Source organism: Haliotis asinina, chromosome 14 (genome assembly GCF_037392515.1).
Source record: "Haliotis asinina isolate JCU_RB_2024 chromosome 14, JCU_Hal_asi_v2, whole genome shotgun sequence".
Taxonomy (NCBI): domain Eukaryota; kingdom Metazoa; phylum Mollusca; class Gastropoda; order Lepetellida; family Haliotidae; genus Haliotis; species Haliotis asinina.
This window is the reverse complement of record NC_090293.1, coordinates 13610765-13632874: the sequence shown is the minus strand read 5'-3', so window position 1 is coordinate 13632874 and position 22110 is coordinate 13610765. Positions and strand designations below refer to the sequence as shown.

The window sequence follows — 22110 nt, the reverse complement described above, 5'->3', positions numbered from 1 at the left end:
TATTCAGAAACGTATTTGCAATTGACAAGAGCTTCCAGTTCTCGTGTGTCACAGATAACGTTTAGACAGGCATGTCTGTCGCACGCTCTTACGCTTGCAGTGACCGGAGTCACGAAACAGTCATGGGACAGAGAACCGATATAGAACTGTCGAGTGTACTTGCATTCCATGCATGCCACAATAATAATTTAAGTTGTGTGTTGAAATCCATACGACAACCAACTGAATTCCGACAGAAAATGATTTTTCACCGGGGAAAGTATTTCTCTCGTATTTCCGTGTTTATGGACACGAGACTCGTGTTGCTGGCTTGTCAGATCGAATTACTACATGTAGTGTAATCTGAATTAAATTTAATGTCACACTTTTTAAATAATTTTCCACGTCACTTTCTTATTCTGATGGTTACGTTGTAGGAATTTTAAGCAAAGGACCTTGAACCGAAGCCAATGTGAAAATGTGCACGACTAAACACCCAGGCTTCTTCCCCTCAACAAATAATTCAGGTATTACAATGTTTATCTGAACAAATGCAGTTCCCTTGAAGTAAACCGAACTAAATCCCTAAGACAATTGGAAGAAAACGACACCTCAATCGTGTTGACAGAACTGCCATACTGACCGCTCAGTGAAACCCCTCGTCACTTACTCAATTCAAGCACAGAAAAGAATCCGTGATATAAAGTTTTCAAGACGCTCAGTCTCCCCTAGCAACGAAACAACTAGATAAATCTCAGCCCTTTTGAAGTGTGTCATCAAAATTTATGTCCCCCGATTTCTTGTCAAATAAGACCGAGCAATTTTCGCACGTAAAACAAAAAGATGAGGTCAATTATCGTCGTATCGCATGACCTATTATACTCCTTCTACAAGTTGAAGATGCAATTTTGTTTGGGATAACCCTAGGCTACAGCAAACCCTGTGATCCCGTGAATTAATTCCTGTGCCAGGGGCAAAATGGACACCCATCGGAAACGTTCACAGGGTGCTATCGGGCGAGTCCCGGTCCAAGTTGTAATTATCACTTGCTACGGACAACTCAAAGCTAAAATCCCAACCAGCCATGTCATTAACCTCCCTTTGGACCAGGCATACACATGAGCTGTCTTTGTCGTTTTCGGGGTGTGATGCTGAACCCTGTTGTATGGGTATAGTCGTCCTGACCTCCCGCCCCGTGTAGCTGTTTGCACCTGCCGGGGACATACCTCGCCCTGCCTGTCTTTCACCTCTGATAGATCACCCATAAACTTTGATTAATGTCTGTAATAGACAATTGTCAATGTCACTCCCGGGTTGACATACGAGCTTAGACAGAGTTACGTCACTACCAAATGTCATGCAAGGATCAGGTGTCCTCGAAAATATGAATTCCGTCTTCAAAAGGAAATGCTTAGCGAACACACCATATGAATTCATACAATTTTTGGATATTTTTTGTTTTTAATTTCACAGTGCAACGCCAAACCTATTAAACGAAGTTAACAATCGTTGATATGATCTTGATGTCGAGGGGCAGTTGTAGCCGAATCTAAAAGACTATAGAGTTAGGAGCTGGAAACACGATCCCGGCTGTGAGCAGTCGACTGGCTTTTCAACCTTAATGTAGTGAGAAAACAATACCGTGTTTTACTTGTGCTCTGCATTTGGGAATAGCGACGCCAATGGATTTTGGGAGTAATAAGCCATTGTCTTGAAGTCTCATTACAAATATTATTCAAAACTGGCCTTGCCCATAAGACAATTGTTAAGTATCACAGGCCATAAAGTGCTTAAGTACATTCCGCTGACCCCTTGAAACACGCGCTCCAACGAAACACCCAAACATCGGGTAAAAACATCAAAAACAGTAATGTCTTGAAAACACATAACTTAGAGTAAATGTTTCGCTAGGGGATTAACCTGAAACGAAACAATCCATAACTCTCAGGCGGTCTTATCGTCACCCTAGCAGTCTGTTCGTGAGAAAATAATTTTAGGGAAATGTACATGAAATCGACAAAATGTGATATACACACGTTATGGCCTTAGGAGATAGCTACAGTGTTGTACATTTCCATGTTCCGATCTTATCTGGGAGACGAAGCGCATCTCATACATACTGATATTTTCTGATAACTATTGTCAGGTTTTCAACATTGTTATCTTTACGTAATAGGGAGGTGGTCGATATTGACGTTATACACAAGACGGGGAATTCAGATTCTAAAAAAAGTGTTTAGTTTTTGGATCGATAGATTCTTGTTATATAAGACGAATTGTTTTGACAATAAATATGTTATTACTTGATCAACGTGTACTATAAACACAATAAACACTCAAATAAACAACGACCCTGCTACACAACTGAAGTATGCAATATATAAGAAAGTTCACTGCAGAGCGACAGCAGGGGTAACGTGATGGATTAAGATTGACAATAACATCCAAACTGACAGATACTCGCGCCTAGGTTTGGAAAGCACTAGAAAATCGTGACATGCAATAACCCTTTTATGCCAAGAATTCGCCGAACGGGAGCCATCAACTGACACCTGGGTAGAGAAACAGACATAAATCGTGTTTATCGCCTCCCATCCAGGGTAAAAGCGCTACGTGTACCTACCTACCCGCTTCAACGCGAGACGGTTTTTTTAAAGTATACAACACATTCCTGTCAAAGTGAAATTGACGACACAGTATCCACATATTTCCACGTAATCCACAGACACGAACATGAAATAAACTTACATTGAGTTTGTAGAGTTCCAGTGAATTGGGGGTAGTTTCCGTCCACTGTCAACCATTGCTACCATTGACATCGCCAAAGGTAGTAGGATCATATAGTATTGAATAAACCACGGCATCCTTCGCAGAAATGTAGATAAACTGTCAGCTGTTCCCATGCTCAGTGTCTCACAAAACTATGCAGGTACCATCCAAGCTTTATCAGGGAGTGAGTTGCTCCGCTGTACTATAACCTCCTGTGTACTCCACTGCGATGGGTTTAACGCTGATCTGACGTGCGCTCGCTCTCACCGCTTGCTAGCTACACACTTCTCTCACTGAGCGATCAATGTGCAATCGACAACAGAAATAGACTCGTCACGTGACCAAACACAACACGTGGGGCGCCGTTCGGGTTGAGAGGATGGTCGCTGCTTTAGTTATTGGTGGTGGATTAGCGCTGTGTGGCGATAAGCCTACAATATAGCCATACCCATCCAATATGTATTGTACTAGCGGAGAAATCAATTGGTCCATTTTGATAACATGTTTGCTACTTACAACCAACCACGTGACGTATTCGATTCCGTTCTAAGGCACTGCCATGGATTAATTGTTAGTTGTGCATCTCAACGCCTGCAGTCTATATTTACGTTGTTTTTGTTTTGATAAACCTTTGTCTAGTTAAGTGGTACAACATTTTTCTGATGAGATATAAACTTGGCCTTACGGGTACAAGATGCCGAGGACAATGACACAGTTCTTTAAGTGCCTCGTCGTCATATGACTGTTTTATAGGCGATATGATGGTAAACACACTTAACGCATTCCATCAGGTCTTATGTGTGTAGAAAAGCCGTTCGGCATCACATCTTACTGTTTCGTTCACTAATGTCTTGCTCCCTAAAACAACATTTGATGAAATGGAATCAAGTTTTAAATCAAATTCAACATTATATCATGACCGATATTGTTTATTAAAAGTTCCGAAGTTATCTGATATTTCGTTTAGTGAACAATAATGTTCATAAACTGTTAATGTATTTATTTAAGTACAACATCTTATTGGTCAGTGACACTGGGTTATCAACTTCTTAATTTGTCTAACACATTTCCAAGTATACAACGACCTCAGGTGAACAAACGTATTGTTTAGAATTTAACAACCCTCGTGCTATTTCGTTCAATAACCGATAAAGATTAGTTACCTGGAAAAAAAAAAAGAAATCAAACTCAACATTAAACTTCATGAGCCTCATTTGAACACAATTTCGTTGCTTTTGACAACCGAGTGAACGCTATCATCCGGTTCCCGATCACAGGGAAGATGAAAGACACTTGCATCTACATGAAATATAGTGCTAGCATTTCTGAAATCGACAAGTATACATTTCCATCTATCACGGGGTGAAAGTTGTCCTGCTAATGTTCGTAACAGACAACCTTGTGTGTATTTCGGGCGTTTCGCTTGCGCATTTCATCAGTCTTGGATATTTGACAGCAAGTGACTTAATCAAGCGTATTAATCAACAGAGATAGAAAATCAAATAAGCATGGTTCGGGAGGATTGAACAAATTATAACCATGCGTAACATTCTCTTGAGATTGTGAGAAAAAGATTTGGTTTGAAATTTCAAAGCAGAAATCGAATGTCATTGGTGAATTTCACGCACAACCATGCACCCGCCTGATTAATTTTTCATAGCCGATTACATGTAAACTTCAGAAGCCAAATTAATGCCTGAAAAGTCGATCGTTGTTCTTACCCTAATTAACTGAAATGTACATGTGTAACTGACAAGAGACTAGGTAATTGATAACGCTATGGATTACCATTGATATATGCTGTGAAAACGATCGGTAACAGCATTGTTCATTACTTCGGACATATTTACCGGGGACGCGTACATGTGCACGCAACCAGCTTGGGAAAATGTTTAACTTTTTAAAAATTTCTAAAAAATCCCGGGATTGTAGAGTGCCATGTCCTGCATGAAATGAACAACTTTCGTTTCAAATTTGTTGCGATAACCAACCCGGAATGCTTCGATATGCACGCCGTATTACAGAAATTTCGCCTTTATTAACACGAACAGTTTGGCGTACTTCTTAATGAAAATATTTGTAATTAAATTAAATATTTAATCGTGTTAGTTTAATCGTGACACGTGGTATAAAGTGCCGAACCGCTGTTTTCTGTTTGACCATGGACTGTTTAGTTGTGAAAAGCATCGATCTTAGCCTGTCTTTTTATAAAAGAAAATATTATAAGGCAAATAAAAAATCAAGTCAATGCTGATTGAATTTGTGGAAATGCAAAGGGAAATGTTGATAAATGTTTAAAATACCTTCTTGACGTTGTGAAACAAATTCATTGTGTGTGAACATGTACGTGCGTGTTTGTTTGTGGTATTTCCATATAAACAAAATCCGTCGACGTCTTACAACGAAGAACACAGTAACAAAACCCTCAGCCGAAGCCCTTCGGAGTATTTGACGACAGGTCGCGATGCTGTGATGCACGCACGATTTCCCGGCCTATTCTTGTGAAGAGGCATGTATTTCGGTGGTCAGTCCTCGAGTCTCGCGCAGGTCACGTGCGACGTGGACATTCCAGTGTCTGGTCAAACACTGTCCACGAGGAAATGTATATTGTGCACATTCTTTCATGAAATCAACACTACTGTCGGGGTCTCGAAGTTCTGTGATGCTATTTTGAGGTAAATCACCTCTTGGTGACGGTCTTCGCCCTGTATATTGCTCGTCTGTGAACTTCAATACATAAGCACTGTATCAAGTGTTGTCCACGTTTATTATTCTAACAAACAGTTTTCTACCCCACAATGGAATGCTGTCCCCCTTTGAGACATGTTTGAGGTCAGTGCGTCTATCTTTACGATTGGGAAGGAAGGAAGGAAGGAAGGGAAGAGGTTTTATTTATCTGGAAACACTGAGGCTGCATATGCTTATACATTTTCATGATGAAAAAGAAAAAAAATATTACCTGACAAGACAGATGTAATAAAGTGTTATTTCAGTGCCATGAATGAATGCAATATTATGGATGTGAAGAGAGGGGCTCTCATAAACTTTCTCTTCTCTCCTCCCCCCCCTACTTCCTTTCTCTACCCCCACTCTCTCCCTGCCTCTCTCTCACTCTCTCACTGAAAGAGAGATGGAATGCTTGAATGAACTAGTTTAAAGGAGTGAGCGAGTAAAAGTTGTTTTACCAGCAGGTCTGCAACATTTCAAACTATAATAAATCTAGTGGCTGATAGCATGAGCACCAATCCATACTGCTTGGTACAATAACACATCAATCACCCAGCTTCTTAATCACCTCCCTTGCTAGAATGAGATACTGGAGACATTCACATCAATGAGATACTGGAGACATTTACATGAAGAAGCCCTACAGGGTAAAACTGAGAGAGAACATAATGAGAGAGGCCAGTGTGGATGTCCAGGTGAATGTTGATCACATCTTGTGATGACCAGCTTAATGTGGCGATATCAATGACTCAGTGTCCTGTCACCATCACCATCATGTCTCTCCAGGCCATTAACGACAGGCCCAAAGCCCACTCTCAGACAAACAATGAAAAGCTTTCCAGAAAAATTACAGCAATAATTATCCAAAGGTGTGCCTGAAGATTGTATCAAATAAATGAGTAATGCATTTGTAGATAAGAATCTGGTATCTGGTAGAGTGACTCCATCTAACGCCTGCTACACACATCTCCCTGTTTGTCCCAGAGCCAGTATGTCTTGTCCTAACACCATTGCAATCATGCTGATTTCCTCCTCATCCTGATGATATAGATGAGGACAAAGGGAGCACGACCTGCACATGGAGATGAAGTCATCGCAGTGCATCCTGATGCACGCTGCAGATACATACCGTACTGTAGATTGAAGTGTCTTGAGTATACAAGATGGCAGAGATACATAAAGCCTTGTTGAATATTCATAGTCTGTGTGTGTCCATATTATATTGCGCTGAAGATTATTAACATTTTTTTCAAATACAAGATGTGGATTGCAATAAAGGTTGCCTTGGAAATTGTTTGATTTTGCAATTTAATATATACACATTTTTGCTCAGTATTTGTTCTCTTTCCAATTTAATGTACACTTGAAAACAATATATTCTATCATATTTATGTATTTGTTCTACACGCAATTTAATTATTTATTGTTGTTCAATGTGCCACTCAACAATGCTCCAGCTAGGTTGTGAATAATCAAGTCTGGACCTGTCAATCCAGTGATCAACAGCATGAACATAAATCCATGTGATTGTCATTCAATCTAATGTATGCGTATATGTATTCATATATACTGAATGGCAATATTTTATTTGTTCTTGAAATGTAGCATTCAAAGCAATACACAAGTATTCTTCAATTGAGACTATATACATTAAATTACAAAAACAAATAAATAACAATTAACACTATTCATTTGTTTTTGCAATTTAATATATATAAACAACAACAAATTAGTGATCATCATTTATTTGGTCTCCTCACCTTGTAAATGTACATTTCACAGTAGGTGGTGTCAATTTCAATAGTGCAGTGTACCACCCACATAGACGCGATAAATTGCACCGGTAATTGAGTCTATGACTTTACTGTTAGATATGTGACAAGAGAGAAAGAAGCAGTACATTTCTTTAAAAACCATGCACAATTAACACTGTTGAAAATGAAGACACTTCCTTGGAATACCAAGGTTTCATGGAGACCACCTAGAAATTGATTTTTTAAGGATGTGACATTATTCCTTCTTTTCAAACATTGATGATCATTAAAATTAAATTTTAAACATATTGTCTACTATCTCTTAGGTTTCTATAAGTTTGTTACAATGGCCAAGAAGTCTAACTATTTGACTGACATAAAGACATGTTCATTTCCATAAGTGGTTAAATGTGTGAGGCAAATTATTGGTATCCAATGTTGTAAAAATTATCCCAATCATTTTCATGTGTTAAGAAAGCTTTTAAAACCAAATTTTAAGGTTTCTTTGTGAAAAGGTGTAAAAATGTCAGTGTGACCTGATTCTTTAAAACATTTCCCATTGTTTGAGTTATGTCTACAATAATTTTTATCTTAATAGCTGTCCCTGGTTAGTTTTAAAACTTCAAACTGGGGACAAAAAGGTGTGACAACGCAATGGAATTTCAGTCTTTATCACCAGCAGTCTTTAGCGCACTCAAGGGATAAATAAAACCATCTTATGTATAACACACAATACTAATACTGACAACCCGTTAATAAGAACCTAACACCTCCCTTCACTAAGAAATAAAACTGAGCTTAGTGTACCAATATTTATGCCAAATGACCACTCAAACTTTTACATAGAACCCTGTTTGTATATTTCTCGCTGTTTTCTCTCGATATTAACATAATCCCCGGGACTTCACCAATGATGTGTACATTTCACGACCGCAATTCACGCTGGGATAATGACGTGTTAAACAGAGTAGAAGATGAAGTGTTTGTGTAAGGCTTGTGCCTGTACAGGCTTGCATCACAATGAAATATACAGAGGGATTAATGAAATCTACATCTCTATGTTGATCTCCTGGTCATTTTGCCCATTCACTCATCAACAGGCTTAAGTGGTGCTTCAACCTAACAAGGGGATAAGCCAGGCTTACTTTGTATTAGGGCTTTTCTTAAATGCATGTCACGAAGTTCACAGTTTGTTAGTTACAATGACTTTTAACTTCAGTACTATATTTTAAAGAAATCCTTTACTAATGAGAAATTATAATTAGAAACAAAAGTACTGTTAATTTCAGTACTATATTTAAAAGAAATCCTTTAATTAATGAACAAGTATAATTAGACACAATAGTTCTGTTAACTTACTTTAACAGTACCTAATTATGCTAATTAGGATATCTTTTAATGACTGCACATGACTATTTCAAAGATGCTTATAACTGTACCGTTAGTTTACCTTTAAACAATATCTGTTGCTAATTAGGATATGTATCAATTACTGCACCTATATTACATCTATTGTAATTAGAACAGCACTGTTATATTCTGTTAAACAATATCTGTTTCTGATTTGTATATAGTAATTACTGCACCTTCAATTTATATCTTAGATGAGTATTTTGGGTATAGTATTAACAGTCATATTAAATGAAACTATTAGTTGATACTGATGCTATTGAGTTTATATAGCATGCTATCATTAGGACATGTTTATATAGCATGGTGTCATTAGGACATGTAACTTATCCATAACGTTGGAATACTTAAATACTGGTAATAGTTTAGTATCGTTTGCCTTTTAGGAACCTGAGACCTGTAGACACATTAGTCTCCTGACAAGCCACTAATTGATGTTTAAGAACAAATGTTTAATTATTGACATCAAACTGGGTAACATGGGAATCTGTGAGTTGCATTAGCAAGTTCTGTTAACACACTATCTGACCAAACAAATAGATTGAATGGCTGCCTGTGCAAGATGCAAAGTTTAAGTGTAGAAGTAACAGCTAGCAACTTTTAATTGTTAGATTTTATAGGTGATGATTTTTCTCTTAAAATGAACAATTAAAACATCTGTGTATGTGGTATATACACTTTGTTGCTTTTCTAATGAAGCATGGATTTTTTGTTGAAGGATACATATATAGCATCTGTTATGAAACAGATTATGAATGGAACACGTGTTACAATTCCAGTCACTTTGGATTTCACTTTTGGGTTTCACGCATTGTACCCTTGTGTGGAATTGAACTCATGTCTTTGGCACAATGAGAGGACACTTTAAATACTAGGTGTTTTGGCAGTGAGGGAGGCAGGGAGTAAGGTGTTTAGTTGTAAGGCAGGACTGAGGATGGGGTGGGAATGAGATGGTAGTGGGGCAGCGGTTAGTGTTTGTTTGTGGGGCAGGGTTGGGTGGTGTTTGGAAGACTAATGCTTAGTCTCTGAATATATATAAATTTGCAAAAAACATATAATACTTTTAAAGTGAAAGGATTTTCAATGAGATCAGAACATGAGGAAATATAGACTTGCTTTATTTAGGGCTTTATAATTGCAGAAAGGGCTGGCAGAAGGGAAAATGATGATGTTTAGGGACTCTTGAGTCAGACTAGGTGGTTAGTTTGAGGCCAAACTTCTTGGTGGAGAAGAGGTCTTTGTTGTGTGTTTGTGTGTGTGTGTGCATATGTGTGTTTGAGTGTGTGCATGAGTGTGTGTGTGTGCATGAGTGTGTTTGTGTGTGTATGAGTGTGTGTGTGTGTGTGTGTGCATGCATTAGTGTGTTTGTGTGTGTGTGCATGAGTGTGTGTGTGTGTGGGTGTGGGTGTGGGTGTGGGTGTGGGTGTGGGTGTGGGTGTGTGTGTGGGTGTGGGATAGGTTAGTAACTCAGGAGGTAACTGTGGAATGGGAGGAAATGGACATCTTATAACTATATGTTTATTTCATGAAAATACTGTTCTTGATTTAAGTGTTAGACTCTCCATGTTTTGTTAGTCTAGCTGGTGATGCCACTTACTGGTGTCCCAACTCACAGTAACATCAAAGACAAGCCTTGTGACTTCAACAAACAATATACACACACATATCAACCAAACCATGAAACGTTTATACTCCAGTGCGATAAACACTTGAAATGAGGTATGGAACTCTTTCATCACAAATGAAGCCTGTTTCAGCAATTATAACAATTTAGCCTTGTGACTGAACTGCCACTACCCTGTTAAATCCTTGTCACAGCTTGTAGATAACAGTTCTCTTGCAATAGACAACCGGTTGTACAACTCCACTCGATATAAACGCCTTTGAAACACATCTCAGTTCAGAGAGCAGGGTCATAAACAACAATTAGCATCGTTCTGTCATGCTTTGTTAACAATCCACTAATTAGAGAGCAGAGGCTGGACGGGACACTTCTCCAGGATCAAATGACAACTGGTCAAGCGGCCAGGAAGTGACCACAGGATTTTATTTCCTTATTACTTAAGACTTAAGCTCTGAAACTGACCATCTCAGTTAATTACGGGTTTAATTAGAAACCAGCCAACGACGGTTACCTTGATAAAACCTAGGCTGGTTTATAGGTCCCTTCAGGTTAAAGGACATTTTGTTCCGAGATTAAAGACCCAGGTTTTGACAAAGAACATAAATGAACTGGATACACACCTATGCTACTTTGAAGGATTAGATTTCTGTGAAAATGGTAAAATCAATTACATCCAGTCTCAGTTTGATTTTAAAGCTGCTGGATATTACAATGAACTATAAACTCTGTGATATTTCCGTCATGATTTTGCTAACATTAATTGACTATGTATGAGAAAGCATCATACAGGAAGCCTCTGAATATACACAATAGACATTTGATGTTTTATAAACAGTTCAAAATTTTGCTATCGTGTTCTAAATGAGTTCCTGTGTTTTTAGATTATGAATCAGCATATTATTTGTTAACAGAGTACTTATTGAGAAAGCGACTTGATATCTACTTTCATTGCATCAAAAATGTATGATTAATCTAGCAGAAACAGTCTAATTTCAGTCTGAAAACTTTCAAACAGCTCCTGTAACAATCCCACTTATTGACGACCTGAAATATTGATTTGTGAGTGAAACCATTAAAGAAGATGCTAGAAATATACTACATTCAATCAATGCAAGCCAAATCACCTCAGTAAAAGAATTTGTCCATACATAAATTCAGATACTTGATTTTATATTTGTTTCCATTAAAAATCAACACAAATGCCTTTTAAGAAGTCTCTTCCTGAAACAATGTATGTTTCAGATATTTAAATGTATTGTGTATCTAAATATCATTAAGAAACCATGAAGTTTAATTCCAGTTCCCACACCACCTTTCAGAAGTGACAGAAACAGGTTATGCCTAAAACTGACAAGCAACATGTCCATTTCAAAGAATTGGTATCTTATTCATACTACTCGACACCTGTTTTTACTTTGTATTGTCATCTATGGTTAAACTGTTTCAGATCTAATTGCTAGTTTAAAATTTCAATCTGTGATAATCTAGCTAGTTCTTCATTGACATTTTGTTACAATTTACAGTAAATCATTATACAGAATTAACACAGAATTAATTAATGTGCAGAATTAACTGTTCTCATCATGGCTGAACTATTGCCGATGTGATGATAAAGTTTAATTTACTCACTACCCAACACACCTCCATCTTATTCATTAGTATTATTTGTTCCTTACGTTCTATTTCTACCTTTATTCTACAACCTTTCATTTGCGATTTTTTGTTATGATGAGGTTGATGATGATTTCGATATTTAATATGCACCACTTGTGCAGTTTGTGATTTTTTGTTATGATGATATTTTGAGATTTAACATGCACCATTTGTGCGACTTGTGATTTTGTTGTATAACTGGAGCAGTATCTATATGTCTATATCTATGTTTATACCTATACCTATACTTATACCTATATCTATATGTCACAGAACCTGTTCATCACTCCAGACCACTTTCAAGTTACAGGAATAAATATGTTCAAACAATTTCAACAGGTTATTTTTGAAACTGACACGCAATGACATCAATTTCAGCCTGGGACTTGTCTATTTCTCAGCAATGCTCCCACCTCCCTTTAACCCTGAGGCTTGATTGACAGGGATTGTGTTAATTTCCCCATATGTGATGTACAAATGCTTTTGTCTCCCTTGTTCCACTGTTTGTGCCTGATAACTGAGTCTGTCTACATGTCTTCTATTGAAAGGGGCACCTGTACCCTGGGGGGTGAGCCATAAACATACTCTTTACATACACCCCCATTCACTGGGATCATCAGCAATAAATTCTACAGGTCGCTAATGTACAATGACATCATTGTTTTCGATTTATTGTATGGATTTGTTTCCTTGGCTAAAATCATTGCTGTTTAGTCAGTGAGATCCTAAGATATCATTTTCATTGTCTCTGTTTATTTTGCTTTGTTGCCTGAGTTCCTGTTGTTCCATATTTCAGAATGTGACAGATTTTGTTTCATTCTCACTAAAAGAAACAAGTCTAACAACATGTCCAAGTTCATGTTAATTCTTGTCATAATTTATTACAGTTGAAATCATCTATGCTTCATAACACTGCATTAAATTAAAGACAATCTATATCTCCTTGTTTTAATAATAGTTTGGAGGTCTGTTGTGTGTCACACAGAAACATCATTCTTATTACCTATGGCATCCACCCTCAGATGAAAAATATATGATATGCTAAGAGATTAAATTCAGTATTGATAGCATATTATCATAATCAATATTATCATATTGAGACCAAACAAAGTGACAAAAAGCAAGTGAGGCCTGACAGGGTCAAACTTTGTGAGAGGTGGGAACGCAAGACCACATCCAGGTGACCGCTGAAAACTGTCGAGTGTCAAGAGCTGTTTGACCATTGTCCACAACAATACTGCCATTCACAAATTTTCTCCCAAAGTCACAAAAGAGATCTCATGTCATCAAAACAAACAATACGATATATCTCCTATCTTGAGTCATGATTGCTGGATGTATAGCAAGGTATTTTCATTCCAAGTCTGTCAAAACTTGGACAATGCTTTGACATGAGCCTGCGTCCATATCTGCACTGGTTTTATTAGCCATCAGGCAAGAGACAAGTGCGATTCAACTCACATCTCATATTTTCCTTTTTAGAAGAGAAGCCGGCACAATACACATCAATTCCGGCGGAGAGAACATAGGTAGATCTCCGCCCGGCCTAACACGATAAAAGTTGGCCAGTCAGAATGATCAGTGAAGTGTGCTCCGACCACGTCTTACAGAAATACCACATTATGGAGTCTCGGAGCAGGCTTCATTGTACGACATTGACTATCCTCGATTTCGCTTGTCATGCCTGACTAGTCACCAATTACCGTCTGTCGGTCGTCTTTTACCTGAGGCAGGTTGTATTTTACCTTGGCCTCAGTGCTGGGGTCGTAAATATCAATTCATCAATCAAAGTAATATATGACGGAAGAGAGACTGGACAATAGGTGGACATTTTGTGGACACGCACCAGAGCTGTGTTTCAAGTCGGAGAAGTAAACGGGTGCATGCTATGATGTTGACATTAGGAATCATGGCTATAAGCTTCCTTAATGTCACCAGCTACAGAACTCATCCACTGAAATGTACATCAGTTCAAAATGCAGTACTGTCAATGTCAAGGTGGTTGTTAATTGCAAAATGCACATGCATCACTGGCAAACAATTTCCCAGGCAATTAACAAGTACAAAACAAGATTCTGCCATTAAAAAAACTTAGACCCCCGAAGATGAATCAAGTGGACTTAACTGAAACTAATTATTCCTCAATCAATGGTTCGGAGAGTGTATTTGTATTGATGCTGATCCAAAATTAATGACAAGGTGTTGCAAGTTTGACCCCAGTGTCTATGGTTATTAATAAATGAGTCCAGCCTGACCCGGCACACATGTGGGAGGTGGAACATTTGAGCAGTGATCCCCTTTGGAGGATTATGTCTTCAATATGTTCATGAATACACAGAACTTCCTTCATGGTCATTGAGAGTTCAGCAACTGTTATCTGATAATTAGCAAAAGTTCAGAATAAATACTTCATTTGTCCAACTGCTGAGTGAGTGAGTGAGTGAGTGAGTGAGTGACATATAGTCTTCACAAACTGTACTCAAGTCGGGAATCAAACCTGGATCTTTGCCATGAGAAGCAAATGCTTTGAACATTAGGCTATCTTACCTCCCTATTCAGGCTGTTTTATATATTCCTTTCTTCTATCAGGATATTTTGATCTGCAGTTCCATCAAAAGACTGGAATTGAGGCAGATCAATCCAGTGTCGCAATCCAATGTGCAGAGTTATGTCCCTTCATAACTCCAGGAATTACTGATCCTGGGTTTGAGGCGAGATTCACCTTGATAGTGTTTCCAGGTTTGATAGCACCACACAGCCCTAGCCTTTCAGAGGAGTAGTAAACATCACATATATTACTGTGGTCTTTCTACTGTCATGAAGCTGACAACTTGAGTACTCTCTGTCTTCCTCTCCCCCCTTTGTCCTCTCTTTCTCCCTTCCCCTCTCCCTTTCTCTCCTTTGTCTCCCTCTCCTACTTTGTCCTCTCTTTCTTCCTCCCTCTCTCTTTCTCTCTCCTGTCTCCCTCTGTCTTCCTCTTCCCTTTGTCCTCTCTCTTCGCTCCCTCCCTCTCTTGTCTCCCTCTGTCTTCCTCTCTGCCTGTCCTCTTTCTCTCTTTCCTCCTCTCTCTCTCCTGTCTCCCTCTGTCTTCTTCTCCCTCTTTGTCCTCTCTTTCTCTGTTCCCTCCCTCTCTCTTTCTCTCTCCTATCTCCCTCTCCCCTTTGTCCTTTCTCTCTTTCCTGCTCTCTCCTGTCTCCCTCTGTCTTCCTCTCCCCTTTGTCCTCTCTTCCTCTCTTCCTCCCTCTCTCTCTCTTCTATCTCCCTCTGTCTTCTTCTGTCTCACTCACTCACTCACTCACTCACTCACTCACTCACCTTCTACTCCATGTTTTTGATGATAAACCTTGATTAAGATGAAGATTGAGAAGTATTAGTCTTTCAGCTATTTCAATCATCTATGAATAAGGAACTGATAGCGATTAGATTCTTAAACAATAAACAAGTTGATTGCCTGCCTATGAGCTTCTACACCAGCATTGACGTTTGTAAATCAGAGGTGACCCATGTAATGAGAAATCAACACCCCCATCATCAAGCTCATACCACTAGACTAATCAGCTGACTAGAAAATGACCTTAAATTTGCCATTGTGGGAAAAAAATCCTGATCATTAGCTGTGGTTCATCACAGCTACATTAGGCTTCAGATTGAAGTATCACCAGAAATGATTTGTTTCCTCTGCAATGGCAAATCTGCAATGTCCTGGACATTAGACGAGCAAAAGGCCATTACAGAGTAGGCAATAGCTCTCTGAGGCCAGGGCCGCTGGTCAAGCCATAGTCATTAGGAAGTGACCAGCTGGGTCTTCTGTCTTGGGAGAGTTGAGAATCAGGGTAGCGTGAGGTTATAAATTAATTCTGATGACAAGATGTTTTGTCTTTTAGGCTAAAACACTTTCAAGGTTGAGGGAGTGCGGACTACTGCTCCGTGCTAATGGGTCCTGGCTGGTCAGCCATTGATAAAGCTTGACCATCATGTCCTGTGATATTGGTCAGTTAATAATGCGGAAATTGATTTGAGTGATTTACGCAGTGTATGGGTTTGATAAATGCCCATTTTGTACATTTAACATCTTAGCTAACATCACATTGTTCATGTCACGTCAGTTTCAAATTTGTCAATTAGATAACATGAGAACTGATTACCTGTGGTTTGTTAGGTTTTGCTATGGTGACGGAAAGATGAAAATTTATTGAATTCTAAGGAATTCATGGAAAAAAATATATGGAATTTTAATGAACACCAAGAATGGGTCATTACTGCGAGAGTCGTCAGTGAGCCGTTGGAGCACAAACCAGTCGTCAATATCACTTTGGACCGCTAGAGGTAACTATGGATTTTGACAAGGAATACCATGTTGCGTATATTGGTTGAGTCAGATGCAAGAATCAGACTTTCTAAAACTGATTGAAATTACATTGAAATTGACACAAATTCATTCATGTCTTAGACTGGTCCCATGTACTTCGTCAAAACTGACAGAGAAATTAACAACAGCTTTGTGAAATAGACATTGCCTATCTGTTCTTTGCGACTGGCTCCCACGAAAAACACAGACAACTGAGGCTGATTGCTGCGAAGCACTACAAGATAATTGGGACAAAAGAAAATGATACTAATCGGTTTCACTTTTTCACCCGTTTCAGTTGTTTGACTCATGTTTGACTTGAAACTGATGACCCTCTGTTTGAAGCAATGCTTTGAAACAAGATTTTGCGAGGATGTCATTTTTTTCAAGACGATTGTCATAATGCTGCAGCCTAATATCAGGCACTTTCTGATGCTATCTCAATTTTTTACCTATCATCAGTTCATAGATCAAAGTTTTACTTACCTAAAACTGACATCAAATCTCTAAGAAGTCACACAAAAATTGGAACACGCAGAAGCACCATATTTTTTTACATCAATTTTTGAAACTTAACCTTTTTACAGTCCCATAAATTTATTTCCAAGTGAAAACATCCATTTCTCCAAAGCCCATCGGGAAACATCACCCAACAGTTTAAACTTCATCTTCTATCTGAAAGAAACAAGTCTAATGAACAATTCTTCAAAGCAACATCGGCGAATTTTTTTTTCAGAAAAGGAAAATCAATTTTTTTTAAACTTTAAAACCTAGTTCCAAATCGATTTCCCGCGCTAAACGTAAAAGCGTCATTGACGACACATCAGCGGCAGACAATCAGGTGTGGACTCAGATGAGCAAACTCAGGATGATTCGAAACTCGACAAATTTGCTTCCAGCAACACCCATGGACAGCCTTCTTTGGAAGCCCCACAGGGAAATTTATAGGAAGTTAGCTGACACTATACAAAAATACATTTCCACTTTATCATTGTGGAAGTGTTCTCTGGTTCACGACTCTCTGCAGTACTATTGGCAGGAAAACAGTAACATGGTTATATATGGCAGCTTGCTGATTCCACAGTGTCCAGTCTCCGGATTGCAGGTAGATGTTGATCGATGTTTCATTTTTGTGTAGCATTAGTACAAATAGCAGAAAGCATATTTTTCCCCCCAAAATAAAACAAAAGAAACAAACTCAGAGTAGAATATGAACATGCAGAAACTGTACTTTTTGTCATTTTTTCCCATTTTGTATGAGAAATGTGAAAATGATATAACAGTGATTTAAAAGAGAAATACTTTTGATTGGATAATGCATTTATTATGAGAGTAGTGAAATTGATATAGATTTAAGTGTATTAACTAAATATGCATATTTTGTGAGAGATATCTCAGCAAAATGTAATTTTAAGGTCCAAACACGTAACATAACAACACAGAATTTAAAGAGTTTTTAAGTGAAATGTATATGTTCCAATAACAATTTTTGTATTAATGTACATATTTCATATGGGTATATAATTCAAAACTAAAATATTCAAAGGGAAAGTCAGCAAAAAAGGTGTTAAATGGAAATTTGCCAAAATTAATAACCTGGAATGAATTTCTATGATATTGAATTTGTTTTCACATTATAGACCTTTGATGCAAAACAAGACTAAAAGCTCTCCTAAAACATAAATTCCTATATTCCATTACTGGGAAATGGTGCAGAAAGCTCTTTGACTTCTCTAATCTTCTTTTCAAAGGTATAAAGGTAAATAGTGAAGACAGTAAGATATTGTTACACCAGCCTGATGTGGAGCTAAGTATAACACATGGGGCACTACCATTACTAAAAGACAGCTCCCAGGTGGCCATGTAGTCGGGTGCTATGAAATGGACTTCAGGAGCAATTTATGTCATGTCAGTGAGCCTGCAATCGACATCATAGGCGACATCATAGGCCAAGCCTCAGTATACAATGCGTTTATAGCTTCTCACCTCACAAACAAAGGCTAGTTTACTGTCTGTGTATGTTAGAAGGTATTGACTGGAGATAGAACTGCAACGTGTTGCAATTTCAGCCTTCTTGTATATTTCTTGGATGTCAACTTTGGTTAAAATAAAGACATTGCTCTATGCAATGTTTCACTTCAGACAGTTGTACCTTCATTGTGGATTTCAACTTTTAAGCTGATCAATGCAATGTTTTATTTCAGATTCTAGTACCTTTATTATGGATTTCAACTTTGAATTGATGAATGCAATGGTTCGTTTCAGATTCTAGTACCTTCATTACTTCAGATTCTAGAACTTTAATATTTGAGATTCCAGTAACTTAATATTTGAGATTCTAGTACCTTTGTTATGGATTTCAACTTTGAACTTAGAAAGTTGAACAATACCATGTTTCAGTACAGATGTCACTATCAATGTCTCTCCTGTTTGAGTGAGTGAGTGAGTGAGTGAGTGAGTGAGTGAGTGAGTGAGTGAGTGAGTGAGTGAGTGAGTGAGTGAGTGATCGATCTTCACATGTTGCATTTTGGTACATGCATTTGCTTGAAAAAAAATACAAAAATACAAAAGCACCTGTTCTGTTCTGTTCTGAAGCCTTACGCTAAACAATAAAGATTCTGAAATCTATAAGTAATCTCTGTGCTAAGGTATCAGTACTTTATGTATTTTCACCTTGGGACTCCAAAACAAACAAAAAATCCCAAATAATGTTTGCTACCATGACAACTGAGGACTGGTTGGCATTTGATCTGTTTCTGTGACAGACAATATTCCCTGCCTACATGACCTGCTGCTCATGCTATTCACCACTGGTTCACACATAAAGTTGTACAAGTGATGACTGCGGAATTACACAGTATCCATTTGATCACACATTTCTAAAAGTCTATTAGCAATTTTTTTATCATTGTCAAATGATTAAATATAGACATTTAGCCATATTTTTATGAAATCTAATTCTTTCCATTACATTATTGGCAACAATATTGTTTTTTCATTCAACTGAAAGAACAAAAACATAACTTTGTTGATCTGAGCTCCAAATCCTGTGGGTATAGAAAAAAAATAGATCTGGTCAGCACTTTCATTATTTACTTAACTACGAACACAATCTCATGTAATATTGATGAAATCGCATAACCAACACACATATGACACGTCAGTTTGGCTAAAGACCCACATGGGATGTATATCTACGTGTGTCGATTTCGCAGGGGAGGTAATTCACATCTATGGTGGCTCTGTATGACAGCTGATGGAACTGTGTTGAATTTCGCTAAGAACAGGACAAGCATTGGATTATGATCCATATTATCTCGGGACAATAACTGGAACAACGTAACTCCATAAGCACTCTCACTGGGCTAGCCTGCTCACAATTTATGTCGAAACTAGATTTAATTTCAGCTACAAATTATCTCGTATTTTCTATATTCAATAACAGAGGTCTGTTTGAACCAAATTATGCCCAAATGATACCAGAAATATTTCTCTTGTTGATCATTCTTCAGAAGTTATGGTTTAATATTGGGCAAAAAGATCTAATATGAACAAAATAGTTCCTTTAATTGTGGAAGTTAATCCTGCAATTGTTTTTGGTTGAATAAAAACAACTGCTTGAATAGATATACTGTGTAACTGAAAATTGTCATTAATTCAGTGAATAAATACACTTTGATCTGAAAGAATTTGCTACACACTATCGGCTTTGCACATGACGAAGGTCTCAATCCACAAAATATTCTTAGTACTTTGTTATTTGAAAGACTACATTGATTGACTTTTCGAGTTACAACAGATCATAACGTTACAATTCTTTGTTGATCAAGATCCTGATTGTCATCTTTTTTATAGCAGATGCAGCCTGAGATTCTTGTAATTTGGTAGATATGGCAACATCATCATCATCATCATCATCATCATCATCATCATCATCATCACAGATTTTTAAATATGTACAGAAACCATACAGCAGTCCCATGTTAATTCATTTTCAGAGTAAATTGAAAACATTGATTTCAAAACATGAACAACCCAGAAACTAAATGTCATCTGATAAAACATATTTTCCTTTTGATACAAACATCACAATTTTTATACTGAGTCTTGTACATTTCAAACCTACATGTGTCTGTTTCAGTTTTTGTTATCAGAACAAACACTGCAATTTCCTTGCAAATTTCATCATTGGAGGTATGGACTCTCTGAGTGCAGGAAACAGGAAAGTCTTCAGGGACCAAGATTTTTCCAGCACAGATACAATGCACATGTCAGACGGCGCTGCAGCCTTTCATACTGATGGAAAAAGTTGTCTGATTTGTTTTTTTCCTATTTTCATCTTTCTCCAATGAGAGTAATGACATTTGAAACATGTGGAAAATATCCTGGAAGGAATAACACTGAGCTGATTAGGAAACGGTGCCGAAATTCAGGACTTCTTGAAGTCATCATGTTCTTCCTGAACACCCAATTGATTCATGGAAAAAAAGTTCTCATCTTGAGTTGACAGTTGATAAAAATATCACATTTATACCGTTGTTGCTTGTCAAGCCCACTTCAGCCAATTTGAAAATCTGTCAAAAATCCTTGAAAAATTTATTTAACTCATCTCACGAACCTATGGTTGCAATATACTATTTGAAAGTTCAAGAACATCTGATTTTTTTCATAGTCCTTTGGTGAAATGGGATGTCCTTATGTTGTTTTGTGTTGTAAAGACAGGTCAATGCATAGACTCTTGGTAGTGGTTTGATGGTCAGTGAAACAAACCAAAAGTTCCATGCAAGGCTATGACTGATGAGAAAGTCTAGGTTCTCAGGGCTCTTTCATATTTTATTACATGACAATTTAGTTGGTCTGTTGCAGGGCTCAGCAATATTCCACCTAGTTCACTGTGGATTGTTAATTGTTGAGTCTAGGCCAGACAGTCCAGTGATCAACATCATGAGCATTAATCTACACATTTTGAATATGATGACATGTGTCAACTAAGTCACCACAGTCACAACCAAATCCCATTAGTTGTCTCTTATGACAATCATGGTTTTAGAAGACCAGATCTAAGCCAGAGTTTAACAGATTCAGTTCGCATAATGTATATTTGTGCATGTTGAATTCTTAAAACATATTAATTTCAGTATTCAATATTAGTGTACTGATTTGCCAATATTGTAGTTTTGAATGTACTTGATTAAATAGTTGATAAAATGTCATAATGAGACCTGTTCAATTGTCATGCAGGTTATGTACAATCTGAAGTGGCAGCACATAAGCTGCAACAGAAATGGATTATTTCCGTATGGGAAATGAAGGGCATCTTTCATATTGGAATCATAGTTAATATGATCAATATGAGATTCCAAGCTACAATTACTAGAATAAATCTGTTTACAAAGTTACATCTGTATTGATTCACAAAAACAAGGACAGCTGAACACTATAAGCGTCAATATAAGATCAGCATCTCTTGGTTCAGCTCTCATCGCCATTTGATCTGTATGACCGATACAAATGGACCTGTGATCTGGGTTAAAATTGCTCTGAGGAAACCAATTTACTAACATCTAGTCTCTGACATCAACATATTTTACATAAAAAAATCTGTTTATAAAAAGTAATCATAACATATAATGAGATGGAGCCCAGAGACTGTGTGTATGTGTCATGCTCACTGACAGCTGACATGTCATTGAATCCTAATTGTGTAGAGGAGATCGACATTCATGCAGGTAATCACTCGATTGTCTGATTCAGACATTTAATATTTCTGAGTGCTCCATTAAAGAACAAAGAAACAAAACAAAAACAGAGACAGATAAGGGTCAACTGAAATATATGATCACTGT

The 22110-nt window shown here is 37.6% G+C and overlaps 1 protein-coding gene across 3 annotated transcripts in view; it reads right to left on the bottom strand.

Moving 5' to 3' along the window:
* Positions 1–22110, bottom strand: part of LOC137261832 (ephrin-B2-like) — a 311228-nt gene that overhangs the window by 56624 nt on the left and 232494 nt on the right. For 2 of the 3 annotated variants that reach the window (XM_067799631.1, XM_067799633.1), the window contains exon 1: positions 2728–3043. The exons of the other annotated variant lie outside the window; for it this stretch is intronic. In XM_067799631.1, coding sequence (XP_067655732.1) covers positions 2728–2882 — 155 coding nt within the window. In that variant the 5' untranslated portion in view covers positions 2883–3043. Of the gene's footprint in view, positions 1–2727; positions 3044–22110 lie in introns of those variants that run through there. 3 annotated transcript variants of the gene reach the window in all.